Genomic DNA, 25,599 nt, shown 5'->3' on the forward strand with positions numbered 1-25,599 from the left:
GGGGGAAACGGGGTGGGGGTGGGTTACTAAGAATAAAATCATATCACGTGATCACAAGTGAATGAGCAGTGACTTACTAAATAGTATATCTAAAATTCACCAAAATGTAGGAAGTTACTTATGTTTTCTGTGAAGTTCTTCAGAACAACCTGACCCCCCCAGACCCCATTGTTGTGCCTCGGCTTATAAGCAAATAACAATGTTGAACCATGTCCTTTGAGTGCCTTGAAGGTGGAAAAGCGCTATATAAATACACTGCAATAACTATATATTAGTTTGAAATGTTCAGACAGAAATGAGTTTGTTTTGGCCAAAATAAGCTATAAAATATGTCAGAACAGCGTAGAGTAGTGCACGGGTGTTTTGTTCCAATGAAAGCTCACAAGGGCAGAAATGTTGGAGACCCCTGGATTAAACACTAGGTTTTCTAAAACACAAAAAAACTCAAATCTGACTGACCTGTTGTCGTGGTAACCTGCAGAGCCGTTAGCCTCTCGGTGCTTGTCGTCCGGGATGTCCTGGGCCAGCTCTGCACCCAGGGCCAGCTTCTGCCACTCCTTCTTTCGGTCGTGTGGGGCTCGGGGCACTTTGTCCGGCTCGTGAGAGCGATCTATGCCCTTCACCTGTTGGCAGGGAGCGATGAGGGACACACCAGACCAAACAGGACGAACGACAAGATGGTGGATGAAGACAAAGGTGGAGAGAGAAAAAAACTGGTTAGATATCAGTGAATAACACATTGCAGAACTAACTAGTGAGATGTTGTGTCATAAAAAATAATTACATTTACAAATCAGCTACCTAATCTGAAACCAACCAAAAATGTTCTAAATGTGCATTAAAACATATTTGTAAAAACATCCCTGTCAATATAAAAATGTCACAAAAAAGAAAGGAAAAGAGAATATATTGCTTACATAAATACAGCACTGTGAAAAGATCTTCTAGTTCTATCTCAGGTGACACCTCTATAAAAATATCTAATACAAAAAATGATTTGTAAATATGAAAGAAGAAAGCCCAAATCAAGTCTAATATGTTCTGTGTGTAGAGAAAGGTTGTATATGAAAAAGGAATCAAACATTTGGCTGCACAATAAACCCTTTAAAAGCTTGTAAACAAACACCTTCGAAAATCCAGAATGGAGGAAAAAGTGAAGTCAAACATAATGTGATTTCTATAGAAGAATTAGAATTAACAAATGAATATCAAAAATATAAAAAGATCTAGCGGGTTTGGCCAGATTATAACCTCTCAGATACATGTAAGTGACATCAGAGCCCTGTTTTGAACGTTTGTACAACTGTATGTTACATGACTTTATTTAATGCGAGATTACAATAAACGTTTAAATAAAAGATGAATACGTACAAAAATGTTGACTTCACCATAGTTTTTCATTTTATCTACAGATATATTAAATACATAACAGCAAATATTGTGTATCTGTTAAACTCAAATAATTTTTTTAGGCCTTTGTAATTGAAAAGAAAATTACCTGACATGTCTACAGTGGAAAATCAAAGTTGCTTAATTTTTGTCCTTTATGAAGCCTTAAAAACATTAGCATTTCAATCTGACGTCAGTTAACTATTGAAACAGTTCCAGTACGACTTAATTTGGCCTCTTTTTGTTCCTTTCCATTTCTGAATTTTAAACGTTCTGATGACAAAGCTTTTTAAAGGGTCAATTGAAAACAGACACAGCAGAAGCAAAAATCACACAAAATGTCTGAAATATATCTGTATTTTTCACATACCTGCCCTGGAAGGTCTAAATACCTATAGACCTGATCATACATGCGGGGGTCCTGCAACTACAAAAAACAAAAACACAAGAGAAGCACTGGGGTTAGGGTCTGAAAAAAGCAAGAAGCAAAACAACAACAACAACAACAACAGTAGTGGGTGGTGACAGCGAGGGGTGAAAAGTGAAAAAAGACAACACAATGGAGGTGTGCTTTCAGTTTAGGGACGTCACAATGCTAGTATTTGTCCTGGCGTAGACAAAACACAGGACTAACAATCTGGTTTAGAAAGAGACAGATATTACTGGAATGAGAGGGGAGCACGAGCAAGAACAAAAACAAGAACATGCGGCGCCAAAAGAAACGGCAAAGAGCGTCGTTAAATACAACAAACAGAAATTCGAACAAAGCATAAACTTATAAGTGACACATTTCTGACGACTTTAAAAAGGTGCAGTACGTAACCTTTCCGGTGGAGGGTCTGTCACCTGCTTGTCTTCTTCGGAAATTATGTTAGTTTAATCAGAATGTTCCACAGTATAGCTTTAAATTTACTCCACAATAATATTGAATCTACCCAATGACATCATTTACAGCTCAAATCTGGTCGGACTAGTGTAATTTTTTTTTTCATATGATAAATATTGAGCCTTAAAAAATATTGCTCCAGCTTTTATTTATTCAATAATATTAGACAGGCCCAATCAGCACCATCAGGGCACTTTACAGGTCAGATCTGTGGAGAATGCATGTTTTTCAATTTGTAGCATTTTTTTCTTCTTTTTTTGGAGCAATAACAACACCATTAATTGAATAAGGCCTTAGTTAAAAGTTAAATGCAGTGTTGAGGAAAGCAACACATTCTCCATAGAGACAAGCAGGTGACAGACCCTCCACCCAAAAACGTTACAGAGTGCCCCATTGAAATGAAACAAAAAACAACCAAAAAAAAAATCACATTTGTCATAGTTTGCAAATGAATGTAGCAGTATAATCGAGTTATGAAGCCACAGTGGTTGAATTTGGAGCACAAACTCAACCACTGCAGTGTCCTCTCTGGCTCGTCCACCGCTCGGCCTCAGAGGAGGAGCAAGGGAATAATTTAGATGCTAATGCCTATTGATTAAGTTCTGATTCCTCACGGCCCATTATCTGTGATGAGGCATTGGTCTGCATACAGCACCCTCGTCTCTGCTCCCGCGTTCATAAATCTGGACCCGCAAAGTCATTACTGTTTAGTCCACGCTGACAACACCGTGTGCTCATGGGCACTTTGACGCAAAAAGTCAAATATTACATTTAACCACATGTAACTGTACTTAAAATGCATCACTGTGAAGAATTGTTTCAGTGCAGATTTAATTTACACTATGAATATTGTAAATCTAAAACAAAGTGTGATGTGTGGAGTGTTGCAAGATCTCTGTTTAAACTCGTTATGATGCATTATGCGCGTTGGAATTAGACAGACACTGAAATAATTAGACAGGTTGTAGTAGCTAAATGCTGTGTAAACGCCACCATCTGCCACACATATTATAAGCAACATTTTTCACTGCAAAAGAGTTTAAAGTAAGCAAGGCGGGTGCCGAGTGAGGGACGGTGCATCTGAACACGTTTGTCAGGACTTTTATAAATGGGGCTAATTTCAGAAGCTGCCGAGCCTGCAGGGAAATCTCCATCCCTCATCCCAACAGCCAACTATCCGACTGTGTGCGCATCTCCAGAGTTATGGCCTGAACAGAAGCTATTTAAGTGTGTCAGTGTGAGCTATGTGTGTTACTGTACTGGGCTGCGTGGCTTCATGCTGGATGTGACAGACTCAGCAAGTGCAGAGAGCAAATATTGGGTAGAAAATAGAGCCCAGCGAGGGAGGAGCTAACAGGAGCAATGGACAACCCAACTCCAGACAATATTATCTGGACTGAATACACTACCGCAGCAGAGGCAGTACTTATAGAGGTATTATTTACCAGCACGTCTTTTTTATCTAATTGAAATAAATGTTGATCCAAGTCCAACTACAATATATCCAAGTTCGTGCCTCAGTCTTAATGGTGTTTGCAATGGAAATGCCAAGTATATTGTATGTAAATCATGTTTGATGAGGAGTGATTATCAGTGACAAACCCAGAAGGAAAAAAACACATTTCATTTTGTCGATGTAATGCCTCTTCTGTCCAGGAGTGGTCCATGATAGAAAGGTTTTGAGGAGCTAGAATTTATACTACTCTAAAGGGAGTTCTTAGTCCTGCCTGAAGGGAGGAGTTATAACCTGAAACACGCCCTGGTCTAGTTAACCTGCTGGACTAGTTTTCAGTCTCTCCCTCACAACTGTCAAGTACCTGATTAGCATTTGTGGTTTTGACCAATGTTTGAAGAGGCTATTGTAAACACAAGGTAAATTCGATCTTAAGCCTTCTTTTCAGACACTTTTTTTTAAATGACAAAAAAATCTTCAAATAATACATTATTAATTATGGAAAGCTGAAATGACCACGTAATATTTTGCAAATAAAATGACAGCAATCACAGCCCTAATATTGATCCATGTGGTACTCCACACTGAAGTATTTTATAATACATTTGAATGAGGCTTAAATTAAAGCATTTTAAATGTGGATGCAATAAAAAACACACATCATTATCAATAAAATCAACTGTAATAATATTAAAGCATTTCTTTACCACACAAGTGCTATTAGTACTGTGCTCATAAATCCAATCTCATGCTAATTACAGGACAATTAAAGGTGAAGTCCAGGGGCTGTTGTGTTGGGTTAGTGGGGTGAGTAGGCAACAGGCCGCTGGGACTTGTACGGTCTTACCTCCGGATAGCAGAGGAAGGGGGCAGGACGGGGGTCAAATAGAAAGCCGTTGGGACACATGAGATAAGGCAGATCCGGCTGTGCAGAGCGGTCACATAGTGTATGGACAGAGCAAAGAATGAGGAGAGAATAACGAGAGAGCCATAAGTGAAACACTATTTACAGAAGGCCGGGACAGTAGCAGCGAACAGCTGACAGGAAGTCATCTGCTTTTACTTTGTTAAGGACCAGTAGGACCATTCTTTATTAGAGTTAGATGTAACAACAAACTTCAGTCATTATTCAATACTATTTATGGCAGCTATTTCAACAAGGAGCTTAATTGGTTTGTTCTAAAATGGTATTTTCTTGAGATATGAATTAATTTACAAAGTAATAGGGCCCCACACCACAATCCTATCAAAAGATAAAGTTAGCTAAAACCTCTAGCATGTACTGAAGAACCCATTTTTGCCTATGGCTTTTATGTTTTTTATAAATCCATCCCAGTTGTGGACCATCTGTCGAAGCTCAACCTTGAAACGGTCTTGACTCTGAAACAGCTCATGTCAATATCAGATGTAAAGAGGACACGCTCAAGTCCTGTTAATCATCTGAATGATAAAATAATGGGTTTGTTAATTGCTCCTTTTATTTTAGGCAAATACTAACAGTAAAGTGATAATTTAGTTAAAATAGTTCAAAAATAAATCAGGCCAAAGTGGTAAATAAGAATTTGTACTTAATATTTTGCTTGGTAATAATAACAAATAAAACAATAAATTACATTTAAAAGAAATATAGATTAATCAATTAATTAATTTACACACACAAATATGTAATAATAGTGCTAAATAATACATAATAAAATTGAGCATATCAAATAAAAATTAGTTTTCATCATAAGATAGATTACCAAAAAAGGCTTGGGTATGAGCATTTGTCTGGTGCTTTGATCAACACTGAATGGAATTACTGTCCACTTTTTAACCAGGGCGAGCGCTGATATAAATGTCAATGTATTCCATTAGGAGAGTGTGAGTGCTGTAATCAAACAGCAGACAGAGAGAGGAGCCTCAGGGAGTCGCTGCTAATTCAGTTTGGAGTCAAGTGAGAATGAGACGCTTCCTACTTTTATAACTGTGCGTCTCCTCTGTTATTTCCACTGCTCTTTATCACAGAGGCTTAAGCCCACAGTAAAATAGATTAGGACTCAGTCAATTTCCTTTGCGTTACCATTTACTGTTGAGTCTCAAAATGTGTCTACCCGTAAGTTTGTCTGCAGTTTTAAAGTGGTGTGAAGTCGTTGTTAGCTGTGGCTACATTAAGAAACATCAAGATATAATAACACAACAATCCAAAGGATTAATCCAGGACTAAACCAGGACTAAACCAGGACAACGCCATGACCAAACCAGGACTAAACCAGGGCTAAGCCAGGACTAAACCAGGACTAAACCAGGACAACGCCATGACCAAACCAGGGCTAAACCAGGGCTAAGCCAGGACTAAACCAGGACTAAATCAGGACTAAACCAGGACTAAACCAGGACTAAATCAGGACTACGCCAGGACTAAACCAGGGCTAAGCCAGGACTACGCCAGGACTACACCAGGACTACGCCAGGGCTAAGCCAGGGCTAAACCAGGGCTAAACCAGGACAACGCCATGACCAAACCAGGGCTAAACCAGGGCTAAGCCAGGACTAAACCAGGACTAAATCAGGACTAAACCAGGACTAAACCAGGACTAAACCAGGACTAAATCAGGACTACGCCAGGACTAAACCAGGGCTAAGCCAGGACTACGCCAGGACTACACCAGGACTACGCCAGGGCTAAGCCAGGGCTAAACCAGGGCTAAACCAGGACAACGCCATGACCAAACCAGGGCTAAACCAGGACTAAACCAGGACTAAACCAGGACTAAATCAGGACTAAACCAGGACTAAACCAGGACTAAATCAGGACTACGCCAGGACTAAACCAGGACTAAATCAGGACTAAACCAGGGCTAAACCAGGGCTAAACCAGGACTAAATCAGGACTAAACCAGGGCTAAACCAGGGCTAAACCAGGACAACGCCATGACCAAACCAGGGCTAAACCAGGGCTAAGCCAGGACTAAACCAGGACTAAATCAGGACTAAACCAGGACTAAACCAGGACTAAACCAGGACTAAATCAGGACTACGCCAGGACTAAACCAGGGCTAAGCCAGGACTACGCCAGGACTACACCAGGACTACGCCAGGGCTAAGCCAGGGCTAAACCAGGGCTAAACCAGGACTACGCCAGGGCTAAGCCAGGGCTAAACCAGGGCTAAGCCAGGACTAAATCAGGACTAAACCAGGACTAAACCAGGACTAAATCAGGACTACGCCAGGACTAAACCAGGACTAAATCAGGACTACGCCAGGACTAAACCAGGGCTAAGCCAGGACTACGCCAGGACTACGCCAGGGCTAAGCCAGGACTACGCCAGGGCTAAACCAGGACTACGCCAGGGCTAAACCAGGACTAAACCAGGGCTAAGCCAGGGCTAAGCCAGGACTACGCCAGGGCTAAGCCAGGGCTAAACCAGGACTAAGCCAGGGCTAAGCCAGGGCTAAACCAGGACTACGCCAGGATCAATAGATGGGAGAGTTAAGGAAGCACAACATCTACACTTCATTGCATTGTAGATATTTAAAGGTGCACTATGTATAGTACTTAACTTTTCTGGTGGGAAGGTCTGCCACTTTTGTCCATGAAGATGATAATGCTTTACGGGTAATATTCCACAGTAAGGCATTTAATTTATTTAAATGAAATGCCTTTATTGCTTCATGGCGTCTTTATTGCCCCTGCTCGTCTTATGGAGATTAATGCCATACTGTGTAATAGTCCAGGTAAACCAAAAACATGTTCATGCAGAAAAAGCAGGTGGTAAACTCCTCCAGAAAAGTCACAGAATGAACCTTTAACTTACTGTGCAATGTCAGTTTAACTTGTGTTTATGACAGTAGACCAAGTATTTCTGTCCTGAAAATTCCCCTTGTGACCAAAATGTTGTTGTGTATTCTGTAATACTCATACATGCACAAATACCTGCAGTCGTCCAATTCAAGCTGCAGGCTAAATATTATTGCTTTCCTCCAAAAATGTCCAAATGTGCTTTTTATGGAAGCAATCCCCGGTGTCGACTAGATTTATAATGTGATGTATGAGGAAAAAAATAACACGCACTTCCTCTTTGAATAAGTCTGCTGCCGTCTTAAGCCTTAAAAGATCCTTATCTCGAGAGCCTGCTCATTAATTATTTCGTACATAACTGCAACACCACACTTTCTCTTAGACAAAGGCTATAATGGCTTTCCTTTACATATTCACAGCTACAAGTGCCGTTCAAAACAAATCCCTTGTAATGGTCACAAGCATCATAATTATCGTTTCATAATGAAGATGGAGATGAAGCACGGCAGAATGTTGAAAATGTCCCGTTTGGCTTATAATTAGAGCAAGACCAGAATATCACTTCTTAATGTCTATTTTTTCTCTGATAATGCTTCAGTGTAGAGTGAACTGGAGAGTGTAAATCCCAAGCAGACGAATACACCGAAGTACATTTGAGTAAAACTCTTAGATATAGATATAATTTGACTCTATAGGCCAATGAGCCCTTTAGTTGGGCAGCTAATGTATTAGCCATTATTATAAACTGTAAAATGATAAAAGACCTGGTATGTTGAGATGGGCAGTGCAGCTGTTGGCACTGATTGTCAGACATTCCGGTCCAGGGCAGCTGTGGCTTCACGAGTAGCTTACAAGATTGGGGAGTTAGAAAATAATGTTGAGTAAATCCAACTCATAATTATTATCATACAACAATAAATGCCAATAACAATGATGTCATGAGGTCGTCTCCCTTAATTATTGTGTTGAATAGCTAATTATCAACTTCCTGTTGTGATTTTTCCAATTCACATCTTTTAAATTGTTTTCGAAGGATCTATATTCAGCTGCTTTCCATACAACAGTGCGTGCACCGACATGAATTTCTGAAATCCAAGCTCCTCCCTGAGAAAGTTCAGTGGGGTCTGTCAGTCTGCCAGCTAAGCACTGTGGGAAATGAAGTGTTTTAAACAAGCAAATCCCACCCCAAGGCTTTCATTACAGTGAAATTGCTTTCCAACTCCCGCTAAAAATGCATTTACTTCAATGTATAAGTAGGAACAGGAGTGGGTGAAAATCAATGTTTTGGGGGTGAGAAGGCTAATCAAATAACAATAATCTTGACAGAAATCTACTAAAACATGTTGTTAAATGTAATGGTTTAAGTATCAGACAAATGTGAAAAGACTAAAATGAACCACAAATTTACAGAAACATCCCTTTAAACTCTTTCCCATAATTGTTATTTTTTTATTCTTAATCAGCTCTTTTTGCAGCAGCCTTGGTGTTCAAATTTTGCATACTTAGCTAAATCCCCACTATCATCTAGAATTCAATATATTGCCCAGTTCAAAGTAGGAAAGAAAAAAGAAAAACGAGTGGGCCCACACACAAACATTCATCTCATCTTTCCACGTGCCCTTGCTGCATATTCCACATGGACCGTCTGTGATTGACTGTGAGTGAGCGCCGCGTCTCCGCCCACAACCTGCTCCCAATTAGAGCTCGTGGATCAGAGGGTGGGAAACCCCTATGCGAGGGGTGATTCGATTCGTTTGTGTGTTTGTTTGTGCCCGAGCAGAACGGCTGGAGAATGGGCCGAGAGAGGAGCAGATGTTGCCATTAATTAGATGTAATGATCACAGGAGAACGAGGGTCGACCGGAGGAATGAGCAGTGGCTAATTAGAGAACATGGATTTGTGATTTAAAACAGTATAAAGCCAATAAGCTGCCGATTGTAACATTATTTATCATGATGCTCATTGTTAATGTTATTATAGATATGAAGGGTATCTGACATTTTTACATGACATTTTGAAAAGGATTCACAATGTAGCTTTTCGACTGAAGAGTTCCCGGTTGTGGTCTCCTGGAATGTTTCGCAGTGTGGCATTAAGCTTAACCATCTCCATGGAGAATTACAGGTAAGTTTTGTGGAGAGACGACGCTGCTCAGAGCAAGAATGCAAGTTTTTAAAAGGTATTTTTGAGCAATAAAAACGTATCGACACACCCAATAAATAGCAATAACATCTCCATGGTGACAAGAAGGTGGCGCAATCTCATCCCAAAAGTTGTGTAATGCATATTTATGGGAATTTTGCAGCTTATTATTAATGCATTGTGGCAGTATAACCTTTAGTTATTGAGTAATTAGTATTTTTCTTGTTTTCTTGTTGTATGTTCTACCCTGAGTTTAAAAAAAAGCGCAATATGAAACCAATGCATTTTTCGCATTTTTCTCATTATCATTACCATTTTAAGCTTTCAATACCCTGCGGTGCCTTTGCATATTGTTTAAAACTGATCTGGGGGAGACTTTCCACAGGTGATGCACGAGGACATGTCTGTACCTTTTGTTTCCGCCGCTCTTTCCTCTTGTCCTCCGTGTCCTGAAGCATCTTCTCTCTCCAGAGGTCGAAAAAGTACGAGGGATTGGTGTAAAACTTCAGACTATCTTTACCATCGTCCCTGCACAGACAAGACAATTATACAGTGTTTATTTGCTTAATGGTGTAAAATATATTAGATATGAACATACATATTGTGCATTAAGTGGGATTTTTTTTCTGTCAGTGGAGTAAATTTGTTTTTTGAAAAAGCAGCGTTGGTCAAAACCATAATTTAGAGTTTAAATGTCAATGTTTGGAAACTGTAAAAATCCTCTCTCTATAAAACCCTTCTTTACTATCTGTGTCAATGTTTAACCGCTGGGAAAAACAAATATGCATGTAGGATAATGAATTTGCATTTCCCTTTAGCGAAGCACTGTGCAGTCACTGAAAGTTTAATATTTGATTGGAAATGTGCTTCCCTTCCCTGAGGATTTTACCAAGTCAGTCTTAAAACCCTGCTCAAAACCAAACACATCTTTAACACACTTGTATACGAATTATGAATTATACATTATAGCCAACGTACTGCTTTATGTGCGTATATGTTAATTTAAAATTCAACACGCTGCTTTTTGGATTAGTTGGTCCTGGTCACTGGCGGAGCAGATAAAAGTGAACACTGTAAATTGCAGTATTCCAAACTGTTGCAATGATGAGGATGAAGTACGCAAATAAAATAATAAGTAAAAAAATCAAGTCATTGTTATCAGCTGCCAAAATAGTTTCCAATACAATGTATGTTAAAACGTCAAAGACCATTTCTAGTGTCTCAGAAGAGTTTAAGCAACTGATGTGTTAGAATTTCACTTTATGTACTACTGTAGACGCTATTGGCATTTCCTCTACGTTTTGGGAGGCAATTATTTGATGATGACACAGACAAGCGTGAGGCGAGTGAACATGAAAAGGAACAGCTTCAAAAAGAAATGAGTACAGGGTTTAATGATATGCAGCGCAACAAAAGGCTGAGAGATGGAATTCAACAATAGAATCAAGGAAGACGGGTGAATCCACTGTTAGTCACTCACAACCCACCTGCGCTGAGAGGGAAGACAAGGGAACACATGACAAGATAAAAAGAAAAACTATCAATGAACACATAAAAAAAGAAAGAAAATTGGAGCTGAATAATTTGGAAAAAAATATCTAATTGCAATAAAGACACATTTCTTACACACTTTTGCGATTTCTGTTTTTCAAATGAGGATTCGGTTCACTGTGCGCAGTGTGCAACTAATTAAATACAATCAAACCTAATTCTAAATGGTTTGAAATGAGACATCGATTTCATTTTTCTGTGGGGAGGCCCGAGTCGGTTTTATGGCTATTATATTGGGTCCCGTCCTGAATTGTGTGGGAACCCCTGTATTATCTGACCTGATTTCAGTGTGTTTTCAATAAAAAAAGAGATTAAATACAGTGTCATAATTTTAACATTGCATCTTGAAATCATCTCGCGACCCCAGCTCATGCTTTGCCCCCATTTTGGGATATATTTCTGTTTTTAGAGTACAGGGTTATCTTATGTACAAGCTTCCTTTGTCATATTACTAAAACTAAGAGGATACTAGAGATGAGTGACAAAAATAAACACCTCGATATTTACTTACTTGATGATGATATTCAGATAGTATTTTCATAATGCATTAGAAAATGTGCTAAAATGTAAATGTCTTGGTTTATGTTTAAGTATTGCCGAAAACATGAATGGACCATAAAATGAATCCAAAACTGCAGAAATATCACTTATACTCTTGTTTGTGCGAATACACTAGGCCTCTGTCTCTTTTTGAAGTCACTCAAGTTGAATTAGACACAATATACTGTACTACTATATATTCATTTTAAACATATCTCCAAAACAAGTGTGATATTATAAATTTTTTTGATATACCTCCCACTTCTAAATCATAGTAATAGTTTGTATACAACATTGTTTATCTTTAGAAACCTACAGTAACCTCACCATAAAAGGCAGCGCAGCGTCGAATTGTAATTTGAGAAGCTACCTCACAAACATAATTAGTATGAAACCGCTATACTTCCTGACTACATTGCTGCCTCTTTGTCCTCTGAATCACCGTCCCAGAACATGCTCAGGGCGAGCAAGCCTCCTCAGCCAGGAACGTGGGAACTGACCTGGAGGCTGGCGATGGATTTTTAGTTACATTTCATTACCCACTAAACCCCCTCCCCCCTGACTAAAAAACAAAGTGTGCTCCCGCCTTGAGCAAATCCAAAATGATAGGAAAGGAGGAAGACTCTGCTGCTGGAGTCCTGATGGTTAAATCAGTTAAATAAATAAAAACTTGCCTTAAGGCCACGTTCCAACCTTGAGGAGAATCATTCACTTAATTTAAACAACAGCCTGTGTTTCAGAGCGAAAAGCCTTGATGAATTCCTCAGTTTAAATGAAGGCAGATGCAGTATCTCTCTACTGGATATTTATCTGTGGGTTTTAGCGCCCCGTTATACTGTATGCAAGATTTTGAGGACTTTTTCCCATTCAGAAGATACGCCTTGTTTTAAATTGTTCACCATTGCAACAGTCCTTGATTCTCATCATTCTGAGTCCCATGGACACCAATGTGATCAGTTCAGCTCTTACTTTGACCCTTTATTTGGTAAAAATGGCAGATGACTAAAGGAATAGACTTATCTTCTGCAACATATCTGAATTATTGGGGTATCGTGTCACCATCTTACATAAAACATTTGATCATTAATAAACAATACACTGTAAATATCATACTATGATTCATCAACCCAACAATGTTGGACCTTAACCAAAGCCTAACCAAAATTGTTTATGTCAAATATTATCTCTGCTGTTATTTATTGTCAACACAATGTTTTTTCCTTGACCGTTATCTCATAAGTCAAAAGATAATGCACAATATTATCATTGAAGAGGGCCTATTTTCCCTTAAACGCCTGACTAAAATGACTAAAAGTGGTTTCTGAACCGTTTGAGGACAAACAATTGGCTGGACCCTTTGTGAAGCTGAGACTATGTAGTTTGGGCTTCTGATGTCTGGATTTACTATGATTATAAGTGGAAACAAGCTCTGTACAGCTCTGGAAAACATAAGGCTATACTGTTGTCTGATTGACACTAGATTGGATATTTGTTGGTTCTTGACAAGCTAGGGACTTGAAATAAAGTTTAAAAAAATGTCCAGGGGGAATTTACAGAGTGAGGTACAGACCTGTAGGTGTGTGTGAGGTACAGACCTGTAGGTGTGTGTGAGGTCCAGACCTGTAGGTGTGTGTGAGGTACAGACCTGTAGGTGTGTGTGAGGTCCAGACCTGTAGGTGTGTGTGAGGTCCAGACCTGTAGGTGTGTGTGAGGTCCAGACCTGTAGGTGTGTGTGAGGTACAGACCTGTAGGTGTGTGTGAGGTACAGACCTGTAGGTGTGTGTGAGGTACAGACCTGTAGGTGTGTGTGAGGTCCAGACCTGTAGGTGTGTGTGAGGTACAGACCTGTAGGTGTGTGTGAGGTCCAGACCTGTAGGTGTGTGTGAGGTCCAGACCTGTAGGTGTGTGTGAGGTCCAGACCTGTAGGGGTGTGTGAGGTACAGACCTGTAGGTGTGTGTGAGGTACAGACCTGTAGGTGTGTGTGAGGTACAGACCTGTAGGTGTGTGTGAGGTACAGACCTGTAGGTGTGTGTGAGGTACAGACCTGTAGGTGTGTGTGAGGTACAGACCTGTAGGTGTGTGTGAGGTACAGACCTGTAGGTGTGTGTGAGGTACAGACCTGTACGTGTGTGTGAGGTACAGACCTGTAGGTGTGTGTGAGGTACAGACCTGTAGGTGTGTGTGAGGTACAGACCTGTAGGTGTGTGTGAGGTACAGACCTGTAGGTGTGTGTGAGGTACAGACCTGTAGGTGTGTGTGAGGTACAGACCTGTAGGTGTGTGTGAGGTACAGACCTGTAGGTGTGTGTGAGGTCCAGACCTGTAGGTGTGTGTGAGGTACAGACCTGTAGGTGTGTGTGAGGTACAGACCTGTAGGTGTGTGTGAGGTACAGACCTGTAGGTGTGTGTGAGGTACAGACCTGTAGGTGTGTGTGAGGTACAGACCTGTAGGTGTGTGTGAGGTACAGACCTGTAGGTGTGTGTGAGGTACAGACCTGTAGGTGTGTGTGAGGTACAGACCTGTAGGTGTGTGTGAGGTACAGACCTGTAGGTGTGTGTGAGGTACAGACCTGTAGGTGTGTGTGAGGTCCAGACCTGTAGGTGTGTGTGAGGTACAGACCTGTAGGTGTGTGTGAGGTACAGACCTGTAGGTGTGTGTGAGGTACAGACCTGTAGGTGTGTGTGAGGTACAGACCTGTAGGTGTGTGTGAGGTACAGACCTGTAGGTGTGTGTGAGGTACAGACCTGTAGGTGTGTGTGAGGTACAGACCTGTAGGTGTGTGTGAGGTACAGACCTGTAGGTGTGTGTGAGGTACAGACCTGTAGGTGTGTGTGAGGTACAGACCTGTAGGTGTGTGTGAGGTCCAGACCTGTAGGTGTGTGTGAGGTCCAGACCTGTAGGTGTGTGTGAGGTACAGACCTGTAGGTGTGTGTGAGGTACAGACCTGTAGGTGTGTGTGAGGTACAGACCTGTAGGTGTGTGTGAGGTACAGACCTGTAGGTGTGTGTGAGGTACAGACCTGTAGGTGTGTGTGAGGTACAGACCTGTAGGTGTGTGTGAGGTACAGACCTGTAGGTGTGTGTGAGGTACAGACCTGTAGGGGGTGAGGATGTGCAGGGGCGGGGGCCGCTCACACGTCTCATACGTCTCCTCCATGGGGACGGGCAGTGATGTGCGCTCAAACAGCTGCTGGTCCTGAATGGTGGAGCTCCTAAATGCTTTCCTCATGGTGATGTCCTGAAGTGACACTGCAAGGAAACAAAATGAAATTCAGTTAGTATGATCTACTAAAACGATTTCTACAATGATTTTAAAAGGTGCACTATGTAACTTTTGTTTCTGCATGTCTCATGTTATAGATTCTTCTGGAATTGGAGGTGGGCAATACATATAAAATAAAAGATAAAAGATAAAATATAGAAAAAGTTATATTACCATATTATATTTCTCTACTTTTCAGGATTCATTTTACAGACATTTTTCATTTGTCTTATAATCAAACCTCAAACTAATATGTCTAAAGATATTATATTGATATTATCACTCTCCAGTATTGACATATTATCGATCAAATATGGCAATAAACCTACCTGGAATGTTACACAGTATGATCATGACTACTTTATCTTTCATTTGTTGCCAAGAAATACTTGTTTGATGACAAATATTTTATGCCATCTGGTAGAACATTAAACATCTCCATGAATAAAATAATATAATCAAATATAACCATGTATTCAATCAGAAAGGCTTCACTGAGCTATAAAAATGGAATGAACAGCACAGGGCAGAAATTTCACCTTCAACATAATCTCTATCTTTGCATATCTTCAAAGCAATCATTTCAATATTATCTTGTAGACAACATATCTCCCACTTCTATTATGCCATTTTCCATTCCTCACTCAGCATAGAAGGACATAAGCAACGTTAGAGCAGACTCTTCTTGTTCATGCGCTAATGCCACGCCGGGCGACACATACGTTGGCGTAGATGAGCTCTGAGGTCATCGATCAGAGCCCGCACTCCCAAACAGATGACATTTTCTGCAAGGCTTGAGAATAACACCAGAAAATCAATGCCGTTTCAAATGGGGGCTGTAGTGGCAAAAAGGCTACGAGCAGAAAGACAGACTAATGTTAGTTTGTGAAAGCGTAGCCTGGGAACAAGAAATCTGGTGTTAAGCGAATGTGAATTATACATGAGAGGGTGACAATGCAACGACTGCTCAGGGGAAACTGACAAAACGTCTCACCACAGCTTTTTGTTTGTCGAGGCAGGCGAACAACAGATGACAGAGTTTTTATCATTTTTCATTATACTCGAGTGCATATTGCAAACCACATTTTTATTTAGGGGTAACAGCAAAAGAAGTAGTTGGGCTGCTTGAGCATAGAAAATAAATAAATAATCATTACAATTATTTAGGACATAGCTGAATTGATTTTCAAACAATTCGCTCTGGCCTCAGATTTGTGAAGAGCACTTATAGTATTAAGTCATCATGGTGAATATTTAGGATGATGGGAATGCATTGTCCAAGTGAGGACTATGGTGGCCTATTGCAAAGAGTTTGAAATAAACTGGTTCTGTTTTTCATGTTTTAAGACAGCAAAAATCAGCCACAGCACCTTTAATTTGTTTTGGTTGTTTTGCTCCAGGTTTTAATAAAATCACTCAACAGAATTGAATAAATTGCTGTTTGACGAAACTTTTTTTTTTTTTTTTGCAATTGATTGGACTGTAATTAAAATTAGAGGTAACACTTTAAAATAAGGTTCCTTCGTAAACTATTTACAAGGTGTTATTGGGCACTATTTTGTGTGTTAAGCTCTTATGAGACATTTTACAAGCATTTATCACATGAAAATAGTTTTAAATGCATCATATGTTCTTGTACATGGTTTGATAACACATTTTGTTTATACAGTATTGTAAGCATCTACAAATGCCTTATAAGGGCTAGTGCCTTATCAAAAACTAGTGCCTAACATTGACTTGCAGAAAGTTTACAAAGGAACCTTATTTTAAAGTGCTACCAAATTTGATTAATTGCACAGCCCTAATCAGAGCCATAGTAGTATCAATGGTGTAGTTGAAGTATGGCAGAATATAGTAGTGAAATCCTGTAGCACCACTTATGTCCATGACTAACATCGTCTCCCTCTCATACACAAGCCCAATGCACTTCTGAGGTAATGACTTTAACAGACGATAGTGGAAAATCCAGCTGCATTCAGGTCACAACTGTTATTTTGCAAAGATTTGCCTTGGTAAGGAGATATGGTGAAGGACACAAACAAAACAGAAGCGTAATGAAACCAAGCAGACACATCTAGGGCACCGTTATGCAGAGAAAGAAGATCATACACGACATTTGGGTTGAATAAAAGTGTAGAACAGTGGCGATAAAATGAAGCGAACCTAATGACCCAAAAGAAACAAAACACACAAAACATTAGCTTGTGAGAGATATGCAAACTCACTTTGCCATAGAGCAGTGAAGAGAGAAAGCGAGTGAAGTGTAAAGTAACTTAAAAAGAATCTACGCTTTATACTGTGCATTGCAGTTAAATAGCGGCAAAGCATTGATATGGCACAGGTAGCATTAGTATTCATTAATATCAGACTTGGTAATGTGCAGTAATGGTTGTTTTTTGCTTGGCTATGAATATATGAAAGTATTTTAATGCAAATCACAGTTTACAAATGGGCAGAACAAATCTATAGACCATTTAAAAAATGAGGACGCAACTGAATTATCACATTTAAGTTTAGAGCTTCACATCTGTAGGGATTTTAAGTAAATTCTAAATGCATCTACGTACTTAAAAAGTTGCAGCAGATTAACTCTTTTAGTAATATGTGGTCTTCTGTTTTCTCGAGAGCTCGCAAATATGATTACTTTAGGTGTTGCGGTGAGAGCAGTATTATGACATGTAGATCATATTAAGTCAAGGCAAGAGTGTGGTATTTGATAGTGCCTCCATGTGTGCTGAGACTGTAACTGAGGCAGACAGCAACACCAGTCGTAATATAGTTAAAAAAAAAAAGAAAAAAAGAAAAAAAAAGATAACAACAAGGAGGTAAGAAGGTTCTGCTGCAGATGCTGGACTATTTTAAGTAGTGGACATTTGTACTGCAGTCGACATAAGGAATTCCACAAGCCCTGACGATCGATGTGTGTGGCAAAAGCTCTGAAAACGTTGAAGTATCTGCATCCGGCCCAAACTGCACTCACAAGACGACAATGTTACGAGAGATCATGCAAAAACAACCATTTATTCGGGATGTAATAAACCGGAACAATTGTGATACTGTTTCATCAAAAGTCACACAATAATAATGTGGACTGTCACATTATATTGAATTGAAAGTTTTTTTTTGTTGCTTAATTGCGTCGGTTTGTTGGTGCAACAGCTAAAAAAAAACGCTAATTGCATAGACCATGATCCTTTGCTCCAATTCACTGCAGACATGATAAAAACAGATGTTGTTAAACACTTTTATGTGTTAATTAATTATTTGGAATATGACAGTAGTAATTCACACTACAAGACTACTTTAAAAGGAAAGGGAAAAAGGGAGTGGAATTTCTACAATTCTGTTTGCAATAAATATTGTACCGTGAAATGGATAGTATAATTTGCATATCGTTACACCCCTACCATTTATACTGAAAAGTACTGGAAAATGTATATTTATGCCTTTTCATATTTATATGTGAAAAAGCAGATTCATCTTAAAGGCGGTATGGACGATTTTTCGGCGATTTGAGAACGCAGGCGGAAGTGCACATGCGCACTCCCCCGTGCGGACTGATACAACACACACGTGCGTTTGTTTATTAGCGCAACGGAGCGCATCGCATCGCTCGTCTCCTGTAGATTTCTGTCCACTTCTGCGTCAGCTCGAACTGTCTTTCTCCGTCTTCATTTTGCCCCGTACACTGAGGGAACTATATTAAGATAGATCCATGCGCTTAGGCACGCGGAAAAGTGGGGACGAGCCTGACGCGGCTGCAGGTGAGCGGTAGGTGCGTTTTATGATTGATACGTGGCAGGACAAATGATTTATCCACGCCACGAGGAAATATGATAAAAAATTTGCTGAAAAAAATCATCCATACCATCTTTAAACTTAAAATCTTCAGATAAATCACTCCATGCTTTCATGATGCCGTTATCCATATTATTCCATATTATTCCATATAATCTACCGGTGAAAACATTCATTAGTCAATTCATACGACATTTTATTGCCTTAGACACCATGGATGGATTATTAGACTAAAAAAAACAAAGGACATACTGTAAATTGCAAATTACACTTTCCAACAACACAAATTATCTCATTATATAGTCATTACTAGACAGGTTTCAGAGAGAGTCCAGATGACTACAACTAAATATTTTTCTACTATGGCATGCTCCTGGACGAATGAGGGATTACTCGGACATGCTTCCTACATGATGAGGACTCTTAACCATTTAAAAAGATAATTGGTTCACAGCAACATTTTCATCAAAATGGCAACTTGTTATGAAAGGTCCTTGAAAGTTCTGGGTGAAAATATCTTTGTGATTCCACTTCTCTAATTCCCGCTGGAAACGGCACTTTCTCAGAACAAAGCATAGGTCAGATTTTTATGAAATGCAAATACTGGCCCATATTTCCCTCTTGCAGCCTTGAATCATCATACATGTCTCTCTCTCTCCTTCTTTTCCTTGTGGTTTGTCCTATCCTCATATATTTCTATAGAAGACAAAAGACACAGACAAACCATTAAGGGCTAGACACATTAGAAATAGACAAAAAACGCTAAAGTAAAGGAGTGTAGGCTGCATAAAAAATGGTTCTGCGAGGTAATCCGCTTGGCTCTGTGGCCTGTCACAATGGCCTACAGTCACTGCAGAGCCGTAATGGTGTTAATAAAAGAAGGTTATAGACCATTAGTTTAGCCGGATGCAGTGACAGGGCCAGAGAACACAAATAGCATCCACATACAATCAGAGAAGGTGGAGAGAGGTCAGGAGACCGAGTGTGTGAAAGGGCAATGTGGGGGACGGTGGCCTTAGAGGGATAAAAAGGACAGCGTGGACAAGGTGAGAGGATTGAAAGTGCTCAGTGCAGCTCTGACCTCGGTGAGTGCATAAATGATAAAGCACGGATCATTCCAGTCATGTTCTGCCCTTCCTGTTTGGACCCGAACATCTGCTCAAGCAAAGTAAAGTAAAGCGATGACCTCCCAAATATTATGGGTCCAATCTCATCTTGAATTAGTATAATCACATGCATGTGTTGGTGAACTGATCAATAGAAATTCCTTTTGTGAATATTAAGTTTTGTCCCATCCCTAATAATAAAATAATAGGGATGGGACAAGATCTTGTGAGATAAAATTGTAAGAATTGGATGTTTTGTACCCCTACATGTCTACATTTACCTTAAACAGACACAAATTCGACTTTGCAGATTTACACCTCATGAAAAACTGTTCCAAAAAGCAACGTGGCAATGACAGCAAAATATATTCAATAAAACAAATGAAAAATTGTGAATTCAACCAAACAGTTTATTTGAATTGTGTCCCGTCAGGTTATGCCTTCATTTATTAAACACAATAAATAAAGTTTTTGAATGTGTTTGTACTTTAATAATAAGAGGAACAATGACACCATCTTAATGAATTCTGCTGTTTTCTCTTTAGATCAGACACACACATTGCTTTGTCTTACAAAAAAGAATCATGTCACTTCTGATTCAACAATATAGCCCCAATTATATCCAAATGCAACATTGAGACTTGGGCGAATCGCTGAATAATCTGTCATTTTGTCAGTATTGCTGTGGACAAGACAACAACACTTTGGCAGTGAAGCTTTGGGCGGACAGTATCAGCTCCACTCTGACCAGCCTCCATCCTCCCCCATCTTCATCCTGTCCCCGTCCGGCCACAGCCCCTGATTTATGGACCAACTCTGCCCGCACTCGCTCCCCTCTCCTCCTTAACTACCCAAAGACACCACAATGGAAATTACAAAGTGAGGAGAACGCCTGTGCTAAAAGGATGGAGTGCACGTTTTGTATACTTCAGGTTTAAACAACATGGGTCGAGAAATGTAAGGTAGAAACAAACATTTGGATTTATCTGATCTTTCTGAACTCAACGACTAACGCAGGTCTGTGCTTTTATAAACATTTGGTGATCTACAAGGAAAAGGTTCTTGATGCCAAATTTCCCCCTATTATTGGTGCTATACGCCTGGCTATGTATTTGAATTAAAGTCGACTTAAATAAGATAAACAGAATAATTTTGTGTTGTAAGTGAGATTTTATGGTGTGTTCTTGGTTTGATCCGGGTTAGAGGCCAGTTTAGTCCCCATAGTCTGGGTTTGGCCCTGTTATAGTCCTGGTTTAGGTTTAATTTCAGGCTTTACAGTGCGTTCACGTAGCATTTACTTACTAGTTATTTAGCCCGTTTTAACCCTGATGTAGTATTTGTGTATTTCCTGCTTAGTCCTGGTTCAGCCTCATTTTTGATCTGCTGAGTGTGCAAGTGTGAATGCACCCTCAGTTTAATCCCAATTCTGATACGTTGTGTGTGCAAGTGAGCGCACTCGCTGGACAATACAATACAGGAAATGTCCAAGACGTTCTCAATCTCAAAGCTGGCCCAGGATCCGCTGCGGTACAATCCCTTTCCATCCCAGTGAGTTTGCTGCAGTGCCCCGTTAGACGCACTCCTCCTTCCTCCCCTTCCCTCTCCTTCACTTCCCTGTACTCCAGATGATCCTTATCCACCGTCTTCATAGTCACAACACACGGTTAAAAGGTAAACTGGAACGCTGAGGGAAGGCACATTACAAATTCACAAAGGGAAAATAATGTGACTAGTTAAGAATGTTTAATTTGTTGATCGATTAGATATTGAGTTAGAGAAAGTAGAACTGTGGTTGTCAAAATCAGCAGCTTTCCAGTGCTCCTTGTTAAAAATAAAAGCTTGTTTCTCTAAATGTAAATCTCTTCTGGAATGTACTCACTGTATTAATCAAGTTTTATCCACTCCATAAAGTGTCTGTATTTGGGCTGATTTATGACATATTTGGAGCAGTTTTTAAGGTTATTTAACTTATTTCTATAATGACTGGAACTTTTTTCTATACTGTCCTACATTTTGGAGCAAAAAAAAGGAAATAAGATATTCTGGCAGTGCTGACTTCTGAGATTTGCACAGTATTGCATAGGTCTAAAATCGCAAGCTCCAATAATAATAAGCCTTGTGTGCATTTGCCCTTCAACCTCAGCGGGACTGAGCAGCTGAGACGAGCACATGCTGCAAAACAGACTGCCACAATTAGATTAGACTCAATTATTTTGCCATTAGTGCAATATACACAGGGTGTGGAGAAGAGAAAGCTACAGAATAGTGTTGTGTATAAAAGTAATGTCGGGTCAGGAGGGATTCAGGTCAAAATGTGAATGGATGTTGTAAACTCTTCATTCTGCAGTGGAAAGAAAGAACATTGCTGCTCCAATATTTATTGCAGAATTTTCATGTTTTAATAAAAACAGCCCTCACGGCAACATCTAACGTCGTGTTTATGTGGTGGTGGACTCATAAATAGATAATTGCTTGATTTTGGCAAATTTCTAATTGCGATTGTGAATTTTTATTGTAGGAATCTGTTCGCATTTTAAACACGTCCAGAAGCCGTACAATAAACCACAAAACTGATACAAGAAACTACTCCCATGTATTTCAGATAAACTACATGGTTAACATCTTATACAGAGAATAAGATGGATATTTAGTTCTTTGCAGTAGAAATAATACTACTTAAATACTGTAAATGCAAATCGTTAATAATTGCGACCAAATTGTGATTTCGATTCGATTGGGAAAATAACAAATATGGATAGCTTGCCAGTTCTCTGAGGATGTACACCCCAGATTATACGTTGGTGTCCGGGTGGCATTTGAAATGTCTCCATTTCAAAAACAGTGTCCAGATGACTTCGTTTGAAACCTTTTCTATAAACCCAGATTAAACTTTCTCTTATCTTGATAATAAACACAATATTTGCAACAACAAAAAAAACAGACCAAATATAGACAATGAATGCTTTCAAAATTGCACTATATACTGAATCTACCAATATATGGATTGAAAATCTAAAACCAATTAACTTTTCCATTACATACCAGACTATCAACTGTCAGCTACACAACTCATTCTCCCAAAGCTAGTAAAGTGCACTGACTTATAAAAAGACACCTACTAAAACCTGCTTGTATCCAGAGGCATGGTCATGAGGTGTACTGAATGTTTTAGTGTCTCTCAATGACGGGGAAGCCGTTAAGACTAGCCGTGCCGTAAAAACCCCAGTGGCTCATGGGAAATCGATGCAGCCCCTCGGAGCGTGGCATTACACCTCTGTGATTCCCCTCTACTTTGACTTTGCAGACAGTTACCCTACCCTCAGTCCACACACCCCCACAGGGATTACCCGGGCTATACCTGACATCACTGTGTGTAGCACATTATATCACTATGGATACAGTCCAAGCCTATATCCAATTTCCCCCAACAAAAGCAAAAAAAGCTGAAGTGAAACTCCAGCGTAATGTTTCTAATAAAAGCTGTGGTTTGTACAACAGGGTTGAAAAATGACACCATCTCAAAGCTGCCTGTTCCTCTAATAACAACCATTAACACCGAGGAGGCGAGCTCTGTCCCACACACACACAAACCATTATAAAGTGTACTGGAGATGCACTTACATTCTTCTTCTTTGGGGTCCAGCTGTGTGACGCTGATGGAGAGGCGGTCCACGCGCTCCTGCAGAGAGTTGACCCGGAACGAGAAGGAGTGGGCCTCATTAAAGAGCTCTCCAAACAGATCTTCTGCATATTTACCTGGAACAAACACAAGAAGTGAACAAGCTGCTGGGTGAGCCTTACTTAGAATAAAAAGAGTAGAATTTGTCAAATACATGAATCAAATGGAGTTCAAATGTTTTCAATATTTTTAAGACAGATCTATATCCAATGAAGAATATTTGTGTATAAGAAATCAAGACAATGTAAATATATGTTTTTGTGCCATATCATGGCTGCATGTATGCTACAGACACAGTGACATGAAGAAAATTATATTGGGATGTGATGATGGAAAGGAAATATTTCTTTATATGATTAGACATGATGTTAGTGTTTAACTCAGTTATTACGATACTAAGGAATGAGCTTTAAACTCTATATCGATTTTGAAACCACAAAGATCCTTTCTAAATGCAATTTTTTTAGGGAGTGTCTGCAGTGCCGCGGCGCGCGACCGAAAAAGCCATGTTATTTTTGTGCCAGCCGCGCGCCGCGGCTCCTGAAACTGCGCCGCTATTTGACCGCGTTTTAGCGCCGGGTTAGGGTTAAGGTTAGGGTTAGCCATGAGGCTATAAAGGGAAATGCCGAGGTCCCTGAAACTGCGCGGCTATTTGACTGCGCCGCGGCTCTCCAGCCACGGCCATTTTTTTACGGCAATAGAAAACACAAACACTTTCTTTATCTTACCATGATAAAAATACATTTTTAAATGTTCAGGAAAAAGGTAAAAGTTTTATTTATGTAATTTATTTTTGTATTGATACTCACTCCAATGAGCATAGTTTTAACATCTGATTTTATTTTATTTTAGACTTTGTCTTTTCCTTCCTTTTCTTTTTTTTTAGGGATTTTTGGCCCGTAGGCTTTATCAGACAGGACAGCTTTAATGTAGAATAGGGATGAGAGAGAAGGGACATACAGTAAACTGTCAGAGTCAGGATTCTAACTCGCATCACTGCGGCCGGCTGCACACAGAGCCTGGCATGTGTGCTGCTGCCTTAACTACTCGGCCACCGGGCAGCACTGCATCTGATTTTCTATACTTTTGAACTCTTTGCAGTGGCTCTTGGTCCTTCACTGTGTCAGTAGAATGAAAACTAAATAAAATAAACTAAATTGTATCTGGACCAGTATCTAAAACACCCAAAGAAAGTAGAAAGTTTAATATGTTAAATGGCTAAAGTGAATGACGCAAATAGAAAGAGCATAAGTGAAGAGCCACAATGTGTTTTTGGTTAAAACGTACAATACATAATGGAGTGAAGCTGACCCACTCTTCCCACAGATGAAACTGTACATGCACCGATTCTTCTGCAGAAAGTGTGTGTAAAGAGACTGAGTGTTACTGACTGAGGCTGCTGAGCTGGCGGATGACGTTGGCAAGGGAGATGTTGGTCACACACTCCAGCTCGTTCTTGATGTTTCTGGGCAGCACCGTGTGGCACAGGTGCCGGGGCTCAATGGTGCGCTTCACCAGTGGCATCCTTCTGCGGCCACACTACTACCTAAAGGAGACATAAGAGAGGAGGGAAACACTATCAATGCAGTTCTTTTAGCTTAGAGCGGTTGACATGAAACAAAAAAACTCTTTTTCTTCATCTTCTGTATATTACAGACTTCATACGCTAAAAGACTCAGATAAATGAGCACTTGAGCTGAACAGTCCAGCACATATAATCACCGTCATCTTGGCTAATGAGAAAGGAACAGCCAGAGAGCAGCACATTTGATGATTGTTATCAACCTTTTTAGTTAGACATCTCTGGGCGAGCGCTGATGAATAAACCTCTGGTTATAATTAAAGGGCGTTGTTTTTATTCTTGTGACTTTGTTGTCTACTCCCCACATGCAATATGCATTTAAAATATTTAAATACTATGATGTCAACACAAAACAGCACATCTAACTCACGGAGCAAGCAGAGTGTAAAGGTAAAAAGGTTATTTGAAGAGGTAGTTCAGGTCAGCTGTA

At 39.9% G+C, this 25,599-nt stretch overlaps 1 protein-coding gene across 3 annotated transcripts in view; it reads right to left on the reverse strand.

The window, feature by feature from the left end:
- Nucleotides 1–25,132, reverse strand: part of wasf1 (WASP family member 1) — a 36,249-nt gene extending 11,117 nt beyond the window's left edge. The window contains exons 1-7 of one of the 3 annotated variants that reach the window (XM_072461703.1): nucleotides 24,979–25,132; nucleotides 23,530–23,664; nucleotides 14,838–14,991; nucleotides 10,062–10,179; nucleotides 4,576–4,653; nucleotides 1,760–1,816; nucleotides 460–623 (exon numbers count right to left, since the gene is read on the reverse strand). In XM_072461703.1, the coding sequence (XP_072317804.1) occupies nucleotides 460–623; nucleotides 1,760–1,816; nucleotides 4,576–4,653; nucleotides 10,062–10,179; nucleotides 14,838–14,991; nucleotides 23,530–23,664; nucleotides 24,979–25,111 (839 nt within the window). In that variant the 5' untranslated portion in view covers nucleotides 25,112–25,132. The remainder of the gene's footprint in view (nucleotides 1–459; nucleotides 624–1,759; nucleotides 1,817–4,575; nucleotides 4,654–10,061; nucleotides 10,180–14,837; nucleotides 14,992–23,529; nucleotides 23,665–24,978) is intronic. The other 2 variants (XM_072461704.1, XM_072461705.1) reach the window with 2 other exon arrangements.
- Between the last annotated feature and the right edge of the window lie 467 nt (nucleotides 25,133–25,599).

The sequence above is a fragment of the Eucyclogobius newberryi genome, unplaced genomic scaffold (assembly GCF_026437365.1).
Source record: "Eucyclogobius newberryi isolate DKJ021-1_F unplaced genomic scaffold, fEucNew1.0.hap1 SCAF_301, whole genome shotgun sequence".
In the NCBI taxonomy this organism is placed as follows: domain Eukaryota; kingdom Metazoa; phylum Chordata; class Actinopteri; order Gobiiformes; family Gobiidae; genus Eucyclogobius; species Eucyclogobius newberryi.